Below are 23,067 nucleotides of genomic sequence, written 5' to 3'. Positions count from 1 at the left end.
CTTTAAAGCAGTGGTGAAGGTACATCCTCAGCCTTTGCTCTATCTGTCAGAGCTCCTGCCTTGCTGTGGCTCCTAGTTGTTGCTCCTGTTACAAGCATGGATACTACTCAAGCCCATTTTAGGGCTTTATGTGTATGGTTGTTTTTTCATTAGGACTCTGTTGCCCCTGAACCCTTCTGGTGCAGTACAGTACATGCACTTTGCCCTGATTGATGACCTAAGGGATATTTGTGTGTGTCCAGAAACAGCATTCAGCTGCAGGGTTTCTCCACCTGCAGATGAAAATGTGAAACCCCTGAACTGACAGATTTTTCCTTCCCTTCTTGTTTCAGCAAGGAGAGTAACCACTGAGCAGGCAGGCTGAGTTGTTTTAGTGTAAAAGTGTGAATGGCAAAGGCAAATAATTTATATGTAGCTGATTGTTACCAAGCAGTGTTATAATTTCTGTGAGCTTGTCCAAGCTGAGGAACCTGTGTTAGTGCGCTGGGAGCAGTTGGGAGTCAGGACTGGCTTCCCTTCTGGCCAGGCTCCAGCATGAGCAAGGGGGAAGAAGCCTCATTTTGCTCTCTCCTTTTGTTGGATCATGTTTTAAGATGTTGGGCTTTGTGCTGACAGGTTCAGAAAAGACTTTAGTAGCCTCCAACGCCTTAAATTTTAACAAGTTTAACAGTTATGGAAGAAGAATTGACAGGGTAATGGCTTTGCTTTTATTCCTTCACCACAGGCTATTTTCCCTTAGGATGGGAAGGAGGGGGTAGGCAGGAGGAAGCAGCTGCAGGGCGGGCCTTGTACACTGAGGGGTTTTTTGTCTCCAAAGGAAACAATGCTACTGCTGCAGGGAAATGCATATGTGAGTCTGTCTGCCTTTCTGCATCAGAGATGGAATGACTTGGGACCTGTCATTTGTTGCTAGTGCTGTATGAGCAAAGCCTGTATGTCCATCAACAGGCTTCCTGTGGCTCTTGAAAAGGCAGAGTAGGAATGGGCTCCTTAAAGCCAGGAGCTGATGAGATGTTTGAAATCATCTCTGACTTCAGCAGCGAGCAAGTTTTTTGTACTGCTTCAGGTGGTTACCACATAACTCTGCTTCTCTGAGTTTAAATACCTATTTAAGTGATTTTGGATTTGTGTGGCAAGCCTGCTCCACCTCAATGGCTCAGAAGGAAAAGTGCTTATAACCTTAGCATTGTCCTAGGAGAGTGGCTGTAGGACACTGTTACTTCCTCCCCAAGATGCCACAGAGTTGAAAACTTGCTGTCATTTAGGACACAGCGGGCAGGATCCCTTAAGTTCAGCAGTCTAGGTTGAGTGGCAAGAACTATTTCACTGAAATAAACTAAGTATTTGAAGGCTTTCCAAGCTTTTTGAGTTGTGCTGACCAGTGTTGTATGTTCCTCTGGTGGTACCCTCACCTTCAGAGCTGGAATTAAACCAAAGTTGTGGTCAAAGGTGAAATGCATTTGAACCTGTCTAATGTACTGCATTCAGCCTGTGCCGATGCTAATACTGAACGTTCTTTAGAGGGGAAAGAAGCAACTTCATTGTAATAAATTCTTACAGTGTTTCCAAGGCCAGGGTGTGCACTGTTAAAGGAAGGTTGTCAGGTGCACAAAATGGTCTGTGTAAGGCCATTATTCAATAACTACTGTTACTGCTTTTAGAGGCACACCTCTGTCGTGGTACAGGCATTTGTTCTCTCTTGAGTTAAGCAGTCTTATGCAGAAGAACTTGCAAGGAAGGCAAGCCCTGGCAGGATAATATTTTCTTTGACCTAAGTATTGTTATTTATCTAGTTATTTTAATGGATTTTAGCTTTTTTTTTTTTTTTTTTGTCTATTTACTGGAGTTTCTCTTTGAACATGTGTATGTTCTGGAAGGAATTTGTTATGGTTGAGAAGTAGGGCTGAGATCCAGGAAATCTTTTTGGCTGTGCCACAGATTTTCTGTTCCAATCCTGGCAAAGTTTTCTATGACTTAGTCCTCAAGCTTCCCTCCACATAAGAGCTCATTCACTTCTACACTGGGATGATGTGAGGCTGTCTTGATTGCTATAGCTTGAAGCCCTTGGATGGAGAGCCCTCTATTAAATATCATCTTGAGATAATTACAGTGGCTACTGAATGTGACAAAAGTACAGACATTAAAATTTTGTATTTTTAGATTAGATTCCAGCCAAGCAAAAAGATCCATTAAGAGACTTAACTTGTTTCACCTCCATAAATCTCTGGAAAAATAGGTATAGGGGAAGCAGGGCTGGGTATTTTGTATATCAGCTGGTATATCAGCTGTCCTTTGGGGCTGCCTGCTCAGCCACCCTGAAGTCGCTCTGAGACTGCTTCTGAGAAGTGGTTCACTGCCATCCTAAAGTGCAGTGGTGGTCTCCACCTATGCAGATAGAGTGAAGCTGTTATGGCACTGAAACTTTCCCTGTTTTGTGTTGGTGTGGCAGACAAGACTTCAAATGAGCATTATAAAACTTAGGATGAACAGAGTGTTTTTATCTAGCCAGCCTAATCCCTTGCAGCTGTTGCAGAGGCAGTTAAAGGCTCCTTCCTCCATGTCAGGAAACTTGGTAGCATAATGCATATGAAATCCATACAAATTGCAAGTTGATTGTGTAATTGCTTAAAAAGGGAAAAGGAAGCTCAGAATAAAATTCCAGACTACTTTCTTCTCATGATTTGAAATACTTCTCTTCCCTCTTTGAAATTGTTTCAGTTTCCTTTATAAGACACATAACTGCTCCTCTCTTGCTTGTAGAAAGAGGAAACAATTTCTCTCCTTCTGTATGAGTTTTTAGGCTGCTAGAGTACTTTTTCTTTTCCCCCTCTACTCTTGGGTTGATGGTGTAAGTCTAGTTGATCTCATGGTAGGCTAGTAGAGGTTAGATAAAAGATGAAATCTTTCCAAGCTTTTATCTGTGGATTGATTGGTTTGAAAGAGACGGACTAAACAGTGAAGGAAAGGATGATAGAGATTAAAAGCTTGAAAAGTGGATGTTGATGGTCTTCAGAGGAAAGAAAAATGGAAAAAAGACTATAAACAATCTTAACAGCATGGTTTTCAGTGGATAGGAATAGAATGAAAGGAATCTCTAAAATGTCAGGTAGAAAGAAAAATGCCTTACCTAGAACAAAATACCCAAGTTCCTAAACTTTCATTTGCATTTTTTTCTAAATTAAAACCAATATTTTTTCAGTTACTCTGCAAATGTGATTAAAATAACATCAATACTTGAAATTTATGTCTGCTGTAGATGCAGGAAATAAGTTAAATGCCTTTCCCAAACACTGTGGCAAGTTCTGGCTCTACTCATTCTTAAACTTTCTAAGTCCCAGGATTAAAAACTCAGATTTTGAGTTGGCAGAAATTTGCCAGATGTTCCATGGTGGAATTTTTTTACTTAAAATACTTTTCAACTGCAGAACATGCCTGTTTTAAGAAAACCTAAAATAAATTTAAAAAACACTTGGTATAGTAAGCAAATACTAGAAATGATAGGAAAGAAGCCTCATGAATTATTTTAGAAACTCTTCCAAACATAGGGGGTGAAGTGGTTGGGCTAACAGAACTTGCAGAAGAACATCTGGAATTTGTGTTGTTCTAAAGCAACTGCTTACTATTTTTCATATCTTTAGTGTGAGGTTTTGCCCAACATCTGTTCTGTCAGGATTAGTGGTGCTACTGCATTGGTTCGTTTTATTTTCATGTCAAATTACTTGCAAATACTTCATCCAGTGTTTACAGCCTCTTTCAGTTTTGGCCAAATGGAGGCCTCTGACTTTATATACAGAGGATTTTAACCCCAATTTGTCAGAGGCAGTAGGAAGCCCGCAGTCACATTCCTGTACTGCTTTTTATAAAGTATAACATTATTAAGTTATTGAAAGAATTTGCCATAGTCATTCAATAAGATCTATGTGAGTTTGTGTTGTTTAAAAAAACCCAAACCTCATTATATTAATTTGGTTTCCTTCACAAAACCGGAACATAAGAAGTTAAGGGGGGACGAAAAGTTTCATAAGAATTATTCAAGCTGGTTAGCTAATTAGTTTAGATAAATACTGACATGAAAATGCTTGTCAGGGGAAAACTGCTGCCAAAAAGCAGAACTTGGGCTTGATTAATGTGAAGAACTATTACTTTCTAAATGTGTAAGTCAGCAAATAACCTCTTTAAATTCTGCACGATAAGATCACTTAAATGATTATTTAGCATATCATTAGTACTGGTAAACAGCAATTACAAATACTTCAGCTGACTTTCCCTTACAACTGCTCTTTCCTTCCAGCCCGTATCCTGAAGTTTTATGGAACCAATTTGGTACTTTATGAACCATTTTACTGCATTGTTGACCACGTTCATCAGTTGCCTTTTCAATGTGGCAATCAGCTAATACCTAGAAAATAAGAAAGGAAATGTCAAAACTTTGGAGGATGGACAAAGATCATGCTTCTTATATGATAATTAATTTTTTTTCTACTGCAGTCTTGGAGAAATGGAGTGATGCTCTAAAATGCAAAATAGAAATGATCCATTTTCATTGAATCTCTGTTAATAACCATCCTGGAAGTGGCAAGGTGTTTTTCTGGTAGACATTAGTTCGACCCTGGCGGGAGACGGGGGGCTGGAACCCACATCTCATGCCCTGAGCAAGTGCTCTTGTTATGAGGGATTCTTATCCTTTGCTGTAAGGGAATGGGTCCTCTGAAAGAAAGCTGCTCCATCTGTGGAAGCAGTCACACCCACGGGGGGATGGGGCTTTGAGCCACCTGGTCTGCAGAAAGGTGTCCCTGCCTCTGGTAGGGATTTTGAAACTAGATGATCTTTAAAGTCCTTTTCAGCCCAAACCATTCTGTGATAATGTATTTATCCTCAGAAAAAGGCATTACACTGAGAAAAGAAGCTTTGTGCTGCAGTTTCTGGTGAGGTATCATTGCAATAATATTTTGCTCCTCCAGTGAAGGTGTAGAGGAGGCTCCAAGTCGTGTTGTGCAGCCTACAATGTCCAGCTCACCCTTTGCTTGAGTCTCTGGGTTTTGACAAACTTCTTCAGCTGTTAGTAGGTATGGGGTACCTGTTGTTGTGGAGGGATCACAAAAGTCCTACTTCTGCTCACAAATACTCCCTTAACTTCCTCTGTACTTCTTGAACTCCTTGGGTTCTGGCACAGTTTTTTATGGTTGATTTAAACAGTTTGAATGTGGGCTGTTGCTCAAAGTAATCCTACTGCTGTCCATTTAAGCCTCTCTGCTTCTGCCCTTGTGCTGTGTGTACATGCAGTCAGCAAATGAGGACAGCTATTTGGTTTAAAACTAATCCTAACAAATACATAATTTGCAGCATTAGCTGTGCTAATGCTGAAGCAAGGGATGTGGCACAAAGTGCAGATGTGTGACTTGAAAAAGCACCATTGTGCTTACACTGATTTAAGGCAGGGTGAAACTGTGCTGGAAGTGTTGTGGCAATGTTCAAATTTGAGGCTTTCAGATCTGTATTGTTTTGACTCTTGGCTAGACATTAGCCTAGAGTCTGGTGGTGTGAGGTTTAAAAGCCTCAGCTAAACTTAAGAGTGAGATCTGTGCTCTTGGTCTACTACTCTATAATTTATTTTCATGTAAACTGTTTGGAATTATGATATTTATAATGTATTAAAAGAGACCCACGTATGCCTAACTGATTTTTCCACAAAGTAGGATAAAAATGAGCAGTAATGAAGACCTGGTATGCATAGTCATGCTTTCTTACATAAGATTGATGGAGTGATAAAGGATGACAGCTTTCTAGGCAAATATCTGATCCAGAGTGAATTGAAGATCCTCTAAGTTTTCTTACTGGCTTAGGGGTGTTGGATGCTTTGGACCAACTGTCTTCCCTCTTGATACTGGTTTTGTTTTCATTGTCTCAGGCCAACCAGTCTAGAGGGTTAGAAAATCACAGACAAATAAATATGTTACAGGTACCTCATATCACCTGCAGTTATAAAATTGATAAAATAGAGAGTCAGGTAGCAGGGAGGTGGATTCAGGTTGAAATTGTAATTTGTGGGTCTAACCTCAGAAATGCATTAATTTGCAGCCTCATATTTCCCTGGAAGTAAATTATAAAACCTGCTTTGTTTTTGCTGTAGCTCAGTCTTTGGTTTCTATGCTTCAGAGTAGCTATAGAAATTTCTCACTGAATGATAAAGAACCTGTTGGATACTTAAGAAAAAAAAAAAAAACAAAACAGAAATCTACATAGCAGAATTTCTCCTGGACTAAAATACCTTAGTACATATGCCTTGTATGAGCTTTTCTTAACAAGTCATTGATATGTAAGGCTTCTGGCTGCTGTTCTGCTGTGCTTGTGGGCTCTTTTGGGTTTTGGTTTCTCGATGAGTTTGACACCAGTATGTTTGTGGTGAAGGCAGTGGAGCTGCCCATAACAGATCTCACACTGACCAAAAGCATTTTCCTTACAGTGAAAGTAAAGATAGCAGAGTAAAAGTGCATTCAAATCAAAGTAACTCCTTTAAATTTGGCAACAGTTTTCATGTGTTCTTTGTCCTTCTTTCTCTGAAATATCAGAAGTGTATATATAGATGCACAGATAAACTTAAGTGTATATACCTAAGCCAGTGTGAAAATGGTCTGTTTCTTTACCAGAAGCAATGTGGTGAAAACTCAAGATCAGCTTGTGTTTTTAAGTCTTCCTTTTATTCTTTATACTTTCTGAGGCAAGCAGGTTATCCTGATTAAAATGCAACCTAGATCTATGAGAGTTATGACTTCTTAATCTCATGTGAAAGCATGTGAGAGGCAAGTTTGTGAGAGATGGCTGAGCTCAGTTCAGGTTTGGTCTTTCTAGAGCAAATATGGGAATGTGTAAAGTTCAACAGAACTTGGAATTGCCTTATTGTCTATGTAATGTGAGACCTTTACACTCTCTGGAGCCTGAGAGCTAAAGAGAAGCATTTTGGGGGGTTTCTGTAAGCTCAGCACTTTACAATCCCTTGTCAGGAGAGGATATCTTCCCAGTCATCACAACCTTCCTGCATGTGCTTACCCCACAGGAAGTAAACAGCAGCAGCTTCAGTGTGGTTGTTTGTAACTTCAGCAAAACAGAGGTGAAATAGTTTGATCAAGTCATGCACAATGACAGTTCATGGAGTGATCAAGAATTAAAATGAGCATATGATGCCTTTTTAAACACTACTTGGTGAGCTTCTGTTTTGAAATTGCTAAAGGAGATGCTACAACCAGATTGATGTACTGCTACATCAGTACTAGCAGAGAGTTCGAAATGCTTTTGTTGGAAAATATTGGCAAAATGTAGGGTTTCTGCAGGAATATGTTTCAATGAAATTTCTTCCAAAAAGACTGACTGAAGTAAAAAAAAAGTTTTAAGAAGCTGATTAAGCTTTCCTTAAATTTAAGGGAGAAAAACCAGGATTAAAAGACTTGAATTATCTCAAATTAGAATGCAAAGCATAGTGGTTGCCTCAGAAACATTGAACTTGGGGTTTGCTTTGTTTTCAAATGACCAAGATTTTCTTCTTACAATAGAAATGCAGAGCTTTGGTAGAAAAGCACATTGTTATTGAAGGATTTCACATTTTTCATTTGTGTTTTCTAGCAGGATTTTTGTAGTTTAATGAGATCAGGGAAGCATGTTTTGATCATTTAGTAATTGAGTGCCCCTTATCACCTAAGTCAGTTTTACTGCTTTATTGATATGTACTCTTCATGTATTGCTTAATGTCATTGATTTATTGCTTCAGGGAGAGTCTCATAAGTTCTTTCTGTGTACATGGTGCAGTTTTTAATTATATGCCAGGGTCAAATAATTAAAAGGAGCAAGTGTGCAGAGGAAGGAGAGAGCAGAGGGCATAAAATTTTCTTGGTTTTAAATCCACTCCCTACTCAGGAGAATCTGAGCATCAAAAAAAAAAAAAAAAAGGGGGGCATCAAAAGTCTTGACAGTCTTTGAAATCCTTTCTTTTGTAATGTCATTATAAAAGGCCTAAGACCCACATGCCTGTGCCTTGGCAAGATTTGGCTTTTTAGCCCCCAGCTGGGTGTGTACTTCTCAACATGGCTTTTGTGGAGCCTCTCTGAGGCAACTGGTTTCCCTCATGGGTCTTGTACAAAGCCTCCAACCCAAGTTCTGGCTTCAGGTTCTGCAGTGGGTGGGCAAGGGGCTGCAGGTGGGATGCTGAGTATGGGTCCTTCACTGCATAGATGTGTAGCACAAAGGTTTCCTGTGGGGGGAAAAGGTTTCCCCTGTGGGGAGAGAGGTTTCTGCATTGGTGCTGTTCAGATGTGAAGGGGGGTGGTGGATCTGGTTTGTGGTGTTTTGGAAAAAAACCCAACCAAACATGATCTTTATCTTTTTGTAGCTGTAGGTTTTAAAGCTTGAAGAAGATAAATGTTGTTTTCCTAGATCCCTGTTAATTCATCCAAATAGAAATGTACTGGGCTTTAAACACCCTGCTGGAGCAGGGAGGTTGGACTATCTGCCCCACTGTGTTCCCTTCCAACCTTAACAATTCTGTGGTTCTCTAATATCCCACATAAGTTTGCTCTAAATATCCAGAGGGAAAATGTTGCATCTTCCAGTGTTCTTTTCCAGAGCCTGAGCTGGCCATCACTGATCAGTCTTCATAAAAGATTCTTGTGTGACCATAAGAAAAGGCACTGAATATCACATCTTGACCTTATTTTCTGAAAAATAGTACTGGACTAGTTTGCAGAAATGTGAGCTCAAACTCCTTGCAGATGTTGATGTGGTCCAAATGTGGTCTGCATTTACCACATCCACACACTCACTTAGACCTTAGATAAATTGTTTAGATTTTTTTGCACCTTTTTATTGGTTTAGCCCTTCTTTGCCAGTTTAGCTACATTTTTGGTCTTACAAAAAAAATTAAAGCTGCTGGTATATTGCATTGTTTTAAGGTTTATTTCGTCTTCTTTCTAAGGATCCTAGAATAACTTCATGTATATTCCATGTATATGGATATTTCAAATATTCCACATTTCAGTGTAAGATACTTCTGACTGCTATCATTTGCTATGATAGAATAAAGAATACTCTTACATTTGATAGTAATTGTTAACAATTGTTTCTCTGCTTCAGATCTCTGTGAAGCTATGATGACCTAGTAATTCTGCTGACATAGTAATTCTTGCATTGTTTCTCCTATGGTGTAGAAATTTAAGTTTTTTAGTTATGGAAGCCACCTAATGCTGTAGATCAGTGAAATTACCCTTGAGGTGAGTGGTGGGAAGTGAAGGAATCACCAGAAAAAAGCTGGGGTGATAAAGAGATCAGCTTTGTTTTATTTTAGTAGAAAGCTCTGTAGTATCTTCTATTCCTTTTGACAAGGACATGTAGTGACAGGACAAGTGAAATGGCTTTGAACTGAAAGAGGCTGGGTTTAGATTAGATATTCATAGGAAATTCTTTACTGTGAGGGTGGGAGGCACTGGCACAGGTTGCTCAGAGAAGCTGTGGATATCCCATCCCTGGAAGTGTTCAAGGCCAGGTTGGGTGGGGCTCTGAGAAACCTGGTCTAGTGGAAGGTGTCCCTGCCCATGGCAGGGGGTTGGATGACCTTTAAGGTCCCTTCCAACCCCAACTCATTCTGTCATCTCCCTCAGAATTAGCTGCAACACTTTGAGAGAAAGCAGAGTGTAAAAACACTTAGTAATTGATAAAACCATCAATGTATACTAAGAAGTTACTAAGAAGTGAGTATGAAACAGGTGTAACATTAAAAAAAATATAGGTCCCAGTGCTTTCCCAGTTTTTGTTTCAAGTCTGATAAGACAATTATTGAAAAGTTCAGGGTGTTTCTAGTGATTTTTATACTATTTTATATCACACTGTCAAAATTCAATTATTTATTTTCAGTTTGAGAAGAATGTTTTGTTTTGTTTTTTAATGAGCTCTAAATAATAGCCCAAGACCTTTTTTAACATTCTCTTCTTAATTTGATTTCCAGGGCAGTCTTCCTTACCTCTATTATGCTACATTTTGACTGATTGTTAAATAACTGCTTGTAAGGCAAAAATGCTAAATTGGAAATGTCTTCTTCAATTCTGCCAACTGAGCACTCAGAAGCTCTGTATATGCTTCTGCTTCCACAGCCAAGCACAGCAGGGTGGCTGCCAGGTCTTGTCTGCCTTGAGCTCATACCAGGGTATAGTCAACTGAGCTTGAGATAGCTCATCATGATGGTCATACAAGTATTGGCTTAAATTGAGATCAGAACTCTTCTCAGAGGGTGGGTTTCTGCCCAAAATGATGTGACATAGATAGTTTTGTTACAGCTTCAGCTTTTTCTCCTTTGTCATGTCTAATTTTCTTCGTATGGAAATGTTTTCCAGAATTGGTTGATAAATCCATGACATAAAATGGTTTGCATACTCACATTGGCATGTTTTCTTATAAAACATGGCACAAAGCGAAGTTCCAAAAACAATGTGCCATTTTTCTCTTCTAGGTTATATGAAGTACAATGCCAGATATTTATAGTCCTTTTTTTCTTTTAAATATCACAAGCAGTCTGCTCTTAATGGTTTGAAGACATGTAACAACCCCTACCAAGTATTAACTTTTCTGGGGAATTGCTCTTTCTGTGCATGCAGCTTGGTCAAATCCTCTGCAGGTTCTCTGTTACATCTTCTTTTTCTCAGTCTGTAATTGGTTGACTCCTTGGTGACACTGCTAAAAGATATTCTCCTGCTCTTTCAAAAACTGCTGTCTACAAAGTTTCTTGGCATGCTAACTGCTTTTAGGTTAAGAGAATTGCTTATGGGACACTGTACCTAAATTTGTCCAGCTAATGAGAAATTGGAAAGAGCACTAAACTTGAAACTGAATCTTGGGCTTGAACCGAAAGTCTCAGAGGCACTTCACTGTCATGTTTCCCCTTGTACTTGTGAAAATATTTCCCAGAGCTGCTCTCAATTGTTTTTCTGGGGACTGGGACTGTGTAAATGAAACTGATAGAAAATGTGAGGCAATACTATGAAATTTGATTGTTACAATTGTAATTGTGTAAATAAGTTGTCTTTACCAAGAGAGGCATTTTGTGACTCAGAAGTTCCTCTGAAGAAAGTAAGTGCTTGAGTGCTATTTTGTTCCCCAGTGTAAGAATTTTTCCTGCATAGAAATAACTATAGAACTGCTACTGGTACTGCCTGATGTTCATTAACATAATGGTCTCTTAAAGCATCTCTCCTCTACTTCCTGTGCTGATAATCATTACACCCTGTAGTTTTTTCACATCTTAAAGCTGTTGGAAAAATTTTCAAGCTCAAGATTTTGTTTTCTTGATGTATTGTCCTTTCCAACAGTCAAGTGGTTCACGTCAGGTGGGCTTTGGTTTATTGCATACAACTTCCTGTGCAGATCGTGGTGGGAAATTGGTATTGATTCAGTTGTCCTTGAGACCTCTGGCTCTTGCCCAGAAATCTTGAGATTTGTCCAAGAACTAGTCATACTGAAGCCTGGCTGCCCTGAGAGCTAGATAATAACCTTGCTGATTACTTCAGATACAGATTGTTTCTGCAGCAGCACTGCCAGTGCAGTACACAGATCCCTCTGGAAGATGCTCATAGCAATTGTTTTGGGGGAAAAAAAGTGTAGCAAATGAGCCTAAAATTATATTTTCTTGGATAATGTTCAGCAAAAAAAACAAGGATTGCTGTATTTTGTAGTGCTTTGTGTACCTGCATGAGCACTTGTGTGAATTGAGCAGAAAACTGCTGAAGGAAGTGGTGCAAGATCTCCAAACCCTGTAGTAGCAGCCTGCCCAGGGTCATCCTGAGCAGTGTAAACAGAACAGTTGTATAAAAGCATAGTTCTGCTTGTAGACTGTCTTTCAAAATTCCTTTCAAAGTGATTTTTAAAAGTCTCACAGGCCTGGCAAACAGGAGCAGTCCTAATGACCAGGGTTTGTTTTTCCCCTTCAGTATTGAGCTGGTGATTGGTTGCAGAGCCACAAACCACTAACTGTGTCAGAAGTTCCCTATTTGCCAAGTATTATCACTGGTTTGTGTAATATTTTTGAACATAACCAATAGTTTTAGTCACTGTATTGACAGAAGGTCATCTTTATGGCTAAAAAGTGTTTTCACATAATTCCTTCTGCATTGCTAGAAAGGTGTTTTCATGATGCTTTGTATTGCTCTTGTAGAATGAGGTAGGTCCCATGGACCTTTGCTAAGAGATGCTCTAAATCATAGAGAATTGGTTAATTGGTGCTCATTAGGTGAAGAGTAATTTTAGGAGCAGAGGGGCTGAAAAATATGGTATTGATTATTCTGAAATAAAGTCTGATTTCCAAAAAGATTTGCCAGGTCTTTTTAGAGACTTCTGAGGAAGACTGGATTATTGCAAAACTGAGAGGAGAATGGATTTGCAGCATCATTTAGAGCAATGAAGTGTAAGATGTATATTCAGGCTGTGGCAGCCTGGCTTTCCTTCTCTGGGGAGATTTGAACTCCTTTATCACTAGATAAAAGGAGATCCTCACAAAGCTGGATGACTCTTAAGTGCTCAAGATGAGTGGGATAGGAATAGGACTTGTTAAACATACACACACTGGATGGTGTTAAAAGCACATCTACCAGTATTCTTAAATGAATTAAACTATTAACACTGTAGTTTTTAATGTTTTTCTTTATAAATTTTGTAAAAACAAGCCCCAGCGCGAACATAATTTATATAACACAACTCTTGTGTGAAATTAGGACACAGTCCTTAATTTTGTTGATTTTTTTCATGATCAATACTATTTCAGTTTAGACTGTCACATCTACTTTGTTTTAGCAGCTCTGAATTATTTCAGAATTCTGATGACTTACTGTCACGTGAAACTTCTGAAAACACGGTTGCAAACAAAAGCCAGCTTCATGGCATGCAGTTTTCCCTTGGGAAAGAGGGTTGGAAATAGCTTGTGCTGATCCAGTCTTGCACTTCCATTCCAAAGCTGTCAGTTCTAAACTGGGTCTTTTGCCTTACAAAATCACTGCCATCTTTTATGACATTATGAAGAAGAACATGTCTTAACATTATGTGTTGTATTGACTGGTTTAATAATTTGAAAACAAGCAAAAGAAAAAAAGAAAGCCCAAGGCAAAAAAAAAAAAAAAAAACAAACCCAGCACCTGAGGGACCTTGGCATTGAGATATATACAAAGTTAAATGCTAAACACTGCATTGAAACTTAATGTGAACATATAACTAAAGCCTGAAAATATATTAGGAAAATATTACCAAGAACAAAAACATAAAGCATATAGAAAACAAAGGCAAAAGCAGATTTTTTTATTAGTGAACTACTAATAGCACTGTTTAGAGTAAAGCTGCTCAGGGCTTTTCCTCTGTGGTCAATGGATACACCCCAATCCCAGGGTGGTTCTTCCCTATATATAAGGATTTAGGGTTTTTTAAAATCTTTTCATGGAAACCAAAGTCCAATTAAACATGTAGTTGGGATAAAGCCAATATACAAAGATAGGGAAGCACCTGTGTGTCCTGTAGTTTAACTGTGGCCAAAAAAAGAGTAGCAAATAAGAAATTCTGCCTGTTTTTTTCCATAAAAGGAGCTTTCAGATGGGGAAAAATCACTGCAGATGCTTGTGATGTAAGTGTTGCTGCAGGGAAGCATCCTGCAAAGCACTCTTAACAAAGCCCCACTTAATGCACAGAGTTTAGCCTTGGAGAGTTAGTTAGGCCTGGGTATTTTGAGAGGGAACTGAGTCAAATTTCAGCCTTATTCTTCATTCTAATTCCAGCAGCCTTTTGACCCTGAGAAATTTTAAGTCTTCATTTCTTGCTTTCTCACTTTTTGCACTAATAAAATGGGGTTTCTGTAGCCATCATAGGGGAAGTCTCAAATGAAAATCAACAATTGGCTTAATTACTGAAATATATTCTGTGGCTGCATCTAGTAACATTAATCATTTACTCAGCGATAAAATAATGTAAGAAATTGCAAATATCCTTTCATGTTAAAGCAATGCATTGGAGGTGACCTGTTCACCTTAAGTGCTGCTTAAAAGCTTTAAAAAGCAATATGAAATTTATAAAAGATAGCATGAATAACATTGCTTTAGAAACGAGTTCCTGATAAACAATCCTGTTCAATTAAACTGGACCCGGGGGTTAAAGTTCTTTTGTGATTATTACTTAGAGGACTGGTAATTGCTTGGTAAATGATGTTGTATTTCTCTCATTTGAGTCTTGAATACCAAATTGTGGACTGAAGGTGAAATTTGCTCTGATAAGCCTGGAAACACCCTGCAAGCTGCAGAATGCACTTTGAATTCACGGAATAGAAGCATTTTTCGTGTTCAAGTATAAAGAAAGGAGATACGGCTGGAATTAAATGCATCAGTTTTACAGCATGGGGATAGTTGCACTTGAGCAAACCCCTCTCTTTGTGCTTCTGCATTGTGGCACACAAAGGTTTTGTGAGGCATCAGTCTTATCAGTGCAGCACCTACTTCTCCAACTACATGGCCATGCACTTGGAAAGGTACCTGTGAGAGTGTGGGGGTCCCTGGGGAAAGAGCAGAGGGGGCTGCACTGAAGTCTGAGAGGAAGGTGGAAATGGTGATCAGCAAAACACCTGCTTTAAATGTCAGCAGGTCTGAAAGCTACATAACCTATTTCTGCTCATGCAGCTGCAGGGCTGACAAGTTTGTGCTGTCAGCGCAGGTGACAAGGCTGTGGTTTGCCCAGGGACATACATTGAATGGGGCTTTCTCACACCCTGCCATTGCTGGTGCTGGGAACTCTGCACTGCTGGGGCCAGGTGGGTTGCAGCACCCTCTTTGTCTTGCCTTTTTAACCACAGCATCAATTAATATTTGTGGGAACCAAAAGAGTTGTCGGACTCACTGCATCTTGCTGTCTGGGCTGTATGGGTAGATGTTTCTACACCAAAATATCCTCTTGCTGAAGGTAGCCCATATAACTGATGGAAAGCAGCAGTCAGTTCTCTACATTCTTGTCAGATAAAATTCCACATGCTAATCAGGTTGTGGAATAGGTTGTTGTCAGTAAATGCACAGCATCTTGTACTTTGTGTTCTGCTCTGCTCCCAGCCTTCGTGGTGTGGCTTCCCTGTCTGTTCTTAGTGCTTGTTCTGGCTCTGTTATTCTCTCCAGAGCAGACTTAAATCTGGGTTTGCTTTCTCTGTCAGCTTTCTGATGGTTTAGTTGATTTATGTGGAGGTTGTCTGGTTGCTGAGGCTGGCAGGTAGAAGAGGAGTGGAAATGATGCAGAAACAGGCAGATCCCTCTGTGCATAGCAAACTTCTGTGTCCCCATACCTTATCTAGTGGAATCACACTCAGAATAATGTGAGCAAAATTGGAGCAGGGCTGAGAGAGGACCTGGAACTGCTGGTCTCAAGTGCTAACTCAAGAATAGTAGCTTTTGCTTCTCTTTCTAGACTTCTCATTCCCTTTCATCAACCCCTTTTCCTCCTTCATTAAAAATAATACTTTTCCAGTCATTAATCACTAAAATGTGATGTGAATGAAGCAGGGTTCACTCTTAGTCAAGATATCTGAGCAATGATTGCTCTGGGAAAGAAATTTGGGTTCCTCAGAGCAAAGTGAAGTGCTGGTGGGAATAATAAAAAAGGAAGAGGCCAAGTGGCCAGAAGAATGAGAAATGGAGGTCATGTGCCTGTGTTTCCAGCAAGGGCAGCACTGAGAGACACAAGTGAGAAGTGCGTGCACTCCTAAATGGAGGGGAAAATTATGCAAACCAGCCCAAGAGCTGAACTGGTTGAGAAATGATGGAGAAACAACTATGTGGTTATGAATCACTAACTGATGGTTTTTTCTGCTATGGATGAAACAGCTCCAATATTGCCAAATCATAATTTAAAAATTGCAGTGTGAAAAATTGTAGATCTCATCACTCTCATCTTGTTACTCTGAATTTCTATTTGATGCACTTTAAAAAATGTGGGTTTTTTTTTTAGGAATAAGTCTAAATAAGGAATGTCTTAATGCTAGATTAATTCTAGTAAATGCAGTCTAATTTTACTAGGCTATTTCTTATTGCCTTAGCCAGGTGATGCTGCATGCTTTACATGCATGCTGTGCTCCTGTTTATAGCTATAGATTTCTCATCTGTGCCAGTGCATTTGAATACCTAAAATGTGCATTTGGAAGATCAAACAGACCAGGAACCATCAGACAGTGCATTGTGTACAGAGCAATGAGCCAGCAGATGTTACTGCTGTCGTTTGGGAAGATCTTTTGAGGAAAATGCTGCATTCCTGGTTTTGCCCACTTAATCCTGAGTTTTATGGACGCTGCTTCCCCTGCCTCTCACTCTCCAGAAGGCCCATATTTGCTACCCAAATGTTCCTCTGTTGCTTCAGGAGTTCTGATGCTGCACTGGTGAGAGGCAACATTGTACTCAAGGATCAGTCTCCTGTTTAAAGAAAATAAACAGCAGCCATCAACCCTGTGCTTTCAAATTTATTTATAAATATGGTGTCAAAATACTTTCCCATGTCGTCTTACTGTCTCAGCATAATTCTATTGTGTGTGACACGCAAGCAGGCTGAGACTTTGTTTCTGCAGGACTGCTGTTTATTACTAACATCAGCAGAAGGGCTGATGTGGTTTCAGCCAGAACCTCCTCCATTCCACTTACATTCTCTCTGCTCCTACACTCTCACCTCCTACCTTGAGCTCTTAGTTTGTGATGTATTCCAGAGGACTTGGTTAAAGTATTGGTAGTTAGCTTCAAATCAAAATTAGAGTTTTTGGGCCATGAAGGCAGAGGCTTACTGTATCCAGAGTCACTTTAACTATTTTCAGGGGTGGCTCTGGAATGTGATACTGCAGATACTAAATAGTCCCCAGTGCAGTTAAGTGACTGTGGTTTATATAATATTTATTTATTATATATTGTTAAATTTAACATATTGGGTAGATGTTGAAGCAAAAATGGATTGACACTAGGTACAGCAGTAACTTTCAGTCCCCAATGGGCTGAGGTTTCCTTCAGCTGTTTTTTGGTGGGGTTTTTTGGGTGTTGGTTGGTTGGTTGGTTTGGTTTTGGATTTTTTGGGGTGGTTGGGAGGATTTTTTGTTTGTATTGTTCTGTGTTTTTTGAAATGTGACCTTTTGTGTGTTTTCTTGTATTCATTACTCTTCTTTTCAGAAATGGTTCTATTAAGAAGTAGTAAGGGACTCTAGAATACAACTAATACAAATGTCTCAGATCTGCAGTTAGCCTATATCTAATGGACTGCTGTGGAAGCAGGAAAAAAAGCACTGATGTATTTAATAACTCAAAGTTAAATGGTTAAAATTCATCTTGCAAAGTATGAGTGTTCTGAAGTACTTCAAAGCTTTAACCTTCTGTTGAGGTTCACATTTTGGTGGTTGGGTTTAGAGAAGGAACTAAATTCATGCAGAGTTGTTGTCTGTTCTTAGTGTGATGCAGGATTCCTGTCATTTTTCTAGGGATCGCCTCTGTTTGATCTTATCAAGCAGTCAAAAGAGCGAGAAGGCCAAGCTGATCAGCCTGAACCCACTTCTACTCCCAATGCACCTTTCCAGCATAACCACACTGCTGCAGACCTGTAAGTGAATGCCTGAGGTCTAGGGAAATGTGAAATTGATATTACCTTTAATATTCAAATCCAGCTGTATTCTGTTTTCTTACTTCTTAGGCTTGGTACTTAAGTTTTGTTAAACCAGTGTATTTGCAGATATTTAATATACATTGAAAGTTAAATAAAATGTTGAAATATTTTTCCCCAGCCCTATCAAATATGCAGTTGTAAGCTGTAACATTACTTGCCTAGGAATAAACAAGTCCCTGTATCAGCTGTTGGGGATAACAGGTCACAATAGAAATTTATTTCTTCTAATGGGGAAAAGGGAAGAGTTCCTGCAAGTATTGTTCATACAGAATTGAATAATGAAATTTCTTCATCCTGTGATGTTAAATGCTTAATATATGTTGACCCTTCAGCTATCTTTCTCCTGTGAAATCTCCTAAGAAGAAGGCATCTGGACCCCCTCTAAGTGCTACTTCCCCTCCAGATGTTCCACCTGCTGCGACCCCCCAAACACCGCAGAAACCGCAGAAATCTACCTCCCTCTCTCTGTTCTACAAGAAAGGTTTGTTCCTCCTGCATGTGCTGACTTTGCAAAGCTGTCTCTTGCTCTTTATCCTTTTTGGGTTTTGGCACTCAGCATTTCTGAAAAGTTTGTTGTAGAATCCATAGTGAACACCGGGCAAACCTCTGGAAGAAAGGGCAAAATGGTGCCAGCAGGTGGTCCCTGTGTGCACTCTGCGAGTTAGAATTGAAAACTTCCCTGTCCTGGCTGCAAGAATGTCCATATGGGCTCAGATGGAGGGTTCTGCTGTGGTAGCAGCCTTTTCCCACCAGTGACTATAAAGAGATGTCATGTGAAGCTGGACAACTGGGCAGACATGGCTGGTGCTTTCCCAGGCTTGATCTTTATCCCACTTGGGGGGTTTGCTGAACCTTTTCTGCTGTGTCTGCTTAGTAACTCTCAGCAGATTCATGTTCCAGGTGCTTGTTGGAATTGACATAGACATAAATGTGCAGTGGTGTTTGGAGGGGCCTTCCCATGTTGTCCACTGTCTCTTGTATGAAAACCTTTTCCATTTATTTTGAGGCTGGCTTCTATGACCTTCACTTGGTGTCTGGTAGTTTTTTCCTTTGGAGTCAGTGAGCAGTACAATGCTGTCCTTCCTTCATTACATTCCTTTCATTCTGAATACTCCTGTTACAACAATTTCAGTTTATTTTTCTTTGTTTCTGAAGTGTATCTACTGGCCTATCGTCGACTCCATACCCTGTTCCTTCACCTTCTCTCTGACCATCCTGACCTGGAGCCCTTGATCTGGACCCTCTTCCAGCACACACTGCAAAATGAGTATGAGCTAATGAGAGACAGGCACTTGGACCAGGTAATATGGACAAAAAAAAGTTTTAAAAAGTTAAAAAGACTCTTCTGAACAAAATGTTCTTTGTATCTTCTTAGCCATAAGAAATTTTACTCTGAGGTTCTTATTAATCTATTGATCACTGAAAGGAGGCCTTAGTTTAGGCTGAAGTCTGTCATCTCAGTTTTTTAAGCACTGGCAATTACTTGATATGGCACCTTCAAATACCATTTTGAGCCTTTATCAAAATAACAGACAAACCACAATTTCTAATAATTTGGGTAAAAATATAGTGAATTTCTTTGTGAAGTCAGCATGTGTGACTGATTAAATTCTTCTGTTATTCTGCCCTAAAATTACATCATATGGTAAGAGTTTGAGAAGCTCCAATTAGTTGTTTGTCACATAGAAATTGGTCATAGCATTATGTTAACTTAGCATAAGTTAACTTAACATAGCATTATGTTAACTTATGTTCTAGAAGTTCTTTTTAAGTTGATTTGTCTGCTAGTTTATAGAGCAAAATCAGTAAAAGAAAGTTATTTCTTAACTTGAAATGAAGAAGCTGAATTAATTTTCAGTTGTCTTTTTTCTTTAATAGATCATGATGTGTTCCATGTATGGCATATGCAAAGTAAAGAATGTAGATCTTCGATTTAAAATTATAGTTTCAGCATACAAGGAGCTTTGCAACACAAATCAAGAGGTATGGAAGTTCTTAAAAGTTACTCCTCCATAAAAAACCAGAAAACTTCTGCTTCACTGCATCTCCATTTTGTGGGGGAGAAAACTGACTCTAATACTAAATATCTCTTAAACATCTTGCATAAATAGTTTGGTAACTCTCCTCAGAAAACAAATTTCATTCCATCTATTGAAAAATACGTAACAATTGTTTATGACTGTATTTGGAGTCTAGATGAAAAATTTATGTCCAGAGCTAATAAGATTTTCAAAAGTAACACAAGTTTCTTTATGAGTTGTCTGACTTCCTTGGAGCATTAAGGGAAGAGAAGCAGATTGCTTTCTACAGAAGCTTTCAACAGAAACATGGTTTGATAGCAAATAGAGATGTATGGCTATATATCAAACAGCTGTGTATGTATTAAAGTTGCAGGCTTAATTCTAACATGAAGAAGTTCCTTCCTTCACAGGAACTTCAATGTACTGAAAGTTTTGCACAGCATAGTAATGAAATCTATAGAAAAACCCTCACCAGTTAATGGAACTGTAGCATCCTCTCAGTAGCAGAATTTCTCATAGTGTATTTGTGGATCTTGGCTAAGCTCCAGACTTCTGTCTCCAAGCCTATAGAACTATTTTATCCCCATCAGGTCAGTAATGAGTTTTTTGGTCTTCCAAGGCATGCACAGTAGTCTAGACTTTTTGACACATGTGTGTGAAAGCAAATCATTCTTAAATTTGGAAAATGTTAGAACTGTGTTCACACCAAGGGGCTGTGCCAGTTAATGAAGTAGGTGCTTGTTCTGGTGTTCAAACACATTTGGAAAAATCCCAACAGTTTAGAGAAGTTACAATGGCTTGCACACAACTCATGTGCCATCCTAGCTCTTAATCTAACTCAGACTTTGAGTGACTTTATGAGTTTGTCACATGTAAAATTTTCATTCCTTTTATTTTTTTTTTAATCTGTGTATGATTTTCTCACTCTCTGCAGACTTTCAAACGTGTTCTTATCCGAGAAGAACAATATGACTCCATCATAGTCTTTTACAACTTAGTGTTTATGCAGAAGCTGAAAACAAACATTTTGCAGTATGCTTCCAGCAGGGTAAGCCATTAGCTCTGTTCATTATTCAATAGACTAGAAATATATAGGCAATAAAGGTTTATGATTATTTTATTATTTTTACAGCCTCCCACTCTGTCACCAATCCCTCACATTCCTCGCAGTCCTTACCAGTTCTCCAACTCTCCTCGGCGTGTCCCTGCTGGCAATAACATCTACATCTCACCTCTGAAGAGCCCATACAAATTCTCTGATGGGTTTCAGTCACCCACAAAGATGACTCCAAGGTCTAGGTACGGTGTTGACAAGCATTTTTTGGACTAAATTTAAGGTCTTTGGGGGATTTTAGTGGAAGCAAATTGAAAAACTGCAGTCTAGCTTGTCAGTAGTCTGTGGCTATCATATAATTTCTGATTAATAATTTTTTTCCTGTATTTGGAATCTTTATTTGTCATTCATTGCTTTTCTTTTGTGCTCAAGGCGGTTTTTTGTTGGTTTTTTCCTCTTTTTTTTCTTTTTTTACCCCCCCACCCACCAAAGAAGAGTTTCCTGACCTAGTTGCTATAAATGTTGTTGGCTTTGACCCTGCATCACACTGCTGAAAAACACAGATGAGCTTTGTCAGCTTCTTTAAAGAGAAAATACTTTTTTGCATCAAAATGTTTGTTTAGCTGGCTGAACAGAACATTTGAAACTGTTGGTTACTGGTTCTTAATAGATGAGGATGACAGTAAACATACCAGTTTCCAGTGGCTTTTCAGACTAGGATCAAGTCAGTCCTACTGTGCACAAAAGTTTAAATGTTATTGTGTATTTCAGGTTGAAGTCCTGCATGATTTTGATTAGCAGACACCTGAAGGTAGAGATGAGAGGATGATTGTCTGGGTACCCAGCACGGAAGGTTTTCTTCTTGCTGATACAGGACAGACTATGGGGGCGTCTGATTCTTTCAAGCCACAATTTCATGTCTGTCTGTGTGATTTAGTTCTTTTGGTGATTGAACATTCAGTGGCTCAAAGAGAAATGTCTCAACACAGTAAAACACAGTATGGATTTGCACTGTTAACACAGAGAGAGAGAGGAAGAGACCTTGTTAATGCCTTGTGCTAACCTGTGCAAATGAGTTGATGCTTCTGTCCAAGTTAAATGGAGCTTAAACTTCTCTTCTTCATTTGGCAGAATTCTGGTGTCCATTGGAGAATCATTTGGGGTGAGTTTTAACTTCTTTGATGTCTGGTCTTAAATGCACGTACTTTTGGAGGAATGGGGTAGCCTGCTCACATCTCTAGAGCAGGCCAATGAGTCTACCTGATTTAATATAGTAATTATAGGGAAGTCCTGTTAACTCCTTTCAAATATCTAGACTTGACCTTCAAAATGTGTTGCATTTTATTTTAGTTGCTTTGGCACAAGATAAGGGTTCTTAAAACTCCAGAGTTTTAAGAACTTCTAATTTTTTTAGATAATCTGGAAAGTTGGAGTGGTTTCAGGATTTATTGGCAATTCTTTCCCTATTTTCTTGTCACTTCAGACTTCTGAAAAGTTTCAAAAAATAAACCAGATGTTGTGCAACAGTGAGGGCCAGCTGAAGCGCAGTGCAGAAGTGGGAGCTGCTGCCCCGAAGCCACTGAAGAGGCTGCGCTTCGATATAGAGGGGACAGACGAGGCAGATGGAAGGTGAGAGATTGCCCTGGGCTTTTCAGAGGTCTTGCATATACTGGGGTCTCAGGGTCTTCATTCTAACTTCTTCCTGATACCCTGTCTTGTGTTAGTGAGCCTTAGCAGCTGAATCAAATGAGAGATGGAAGTATGAAACTCCTCAGTTACATGCTTTGATGTCAAAAAGCAACTCCCATGATTTAAAGTTTAGGTAATGAAGGTAAAAAGTTATTTTTATTAACTTAACCTTATGCTTTCTTTCTGTAGCAAACACCTACCCCAGGAGTCCAAGTTCCAACAAAAGCTTGCAGAAATGAGTGAGTATTGCTTTTCTCATAATCTGTAGAGCACTGAGTGCCTTGGATAAGAGACCTTGGGCCCACTCGGATGAGAACATTGTTCAACACCAATGTGATTTGGGTAATTTGCTTAGCTTTTGTACTTCCTGCATATAATCTTGAAAATGCAGATTACAAAATGGAAATTTATGTACACAGGAAAACCATATGTAGGGTTTTTGTTGCTTTGCTTTTATAGGGAAATGTCTGAGAGTGTTTTTTCTTCTACTGTGGGTCAGCATTTCTTTCAGATGTTATGGCATCACTTTTCTGTTTTGAAAAGAAATTCAAATCTAGCTCACAAAAAGCAAAACAACCCCACCCCCACGTCTGAGTTGTATTTTCCACTTGTGAGAAGGAGCACACT

At 39.2% G+C, this 23,067-nt stretch overlaps 1 protein-coding gene across 1 annotated transcript in view; it reads left to right on the top strand.

Moving 5' to 3' along the window:
- Nucleotides 1-23,067, top strand: part of RB1 (RB transcriptional corepressor 1) — a 72,232-nt gene that overhangs the window by 46,565 nt on the left and 2,600 nt on the right. Inside the window, exons 18-26 of the mRNA XM_050970235.1 lie at nucleotides 17,495-17,613; nucleotides 18,009-18,157; nucleotides 18,832-18,977; nucleotides 19,555-19,659; nucleotides 20,632-20,745; nucleotides 20,830-20,996; nucleotides 21,883-21,913; nucleotides 22,235-22,380; nucleotides 22,630-22,679. Of these exons, the coding sequence (XP_050826192.1) occupies nucleotides 17,495-17,613; nucleotides 18,009-18,157; nucleotides 18,832-18,977; nucleotides 19,555-19,659; nucleotides 20,632-20,745; nucleotides 20,830-20,996; nucleotides 21,883-21,913; nucleotides 22,235-22,380; nucleotides 22,630-22,679 (1,027 nt within the window). The remainder of the gene's footprint in view (nucleotides 1-17,494; nucleotides 17,614-18,008; nucleotides 18,158-18,831; nucleotides 18,978-19,554; nucleotides 19,660-20,631; nucleotides 20,746-20,829; nucleotides 20,997-21,882; nucleotides 21,914-22,234; nucleotides 22,381-22,629; nucleotides 22,680-23,067) is intronic.

This window comes from Serinus canaria, chromosome 1, assembly GCF_022539315.1.
Source record: "Serinus canaria isolate serCan28SL12 chromosome 1, serCan2020, whole genome shotgun sequence".
NCBI classification, from domain to species: Eukaryota; Metazoa; Chordata; class Aves; order Passeriformes; family Fringillidae; genus Serinus; species Serinus canaria.
Note: the sequence above shows the minus strand (reverse complement) of the source record. Positions and strands in the feature narration are given on the sequence as shown.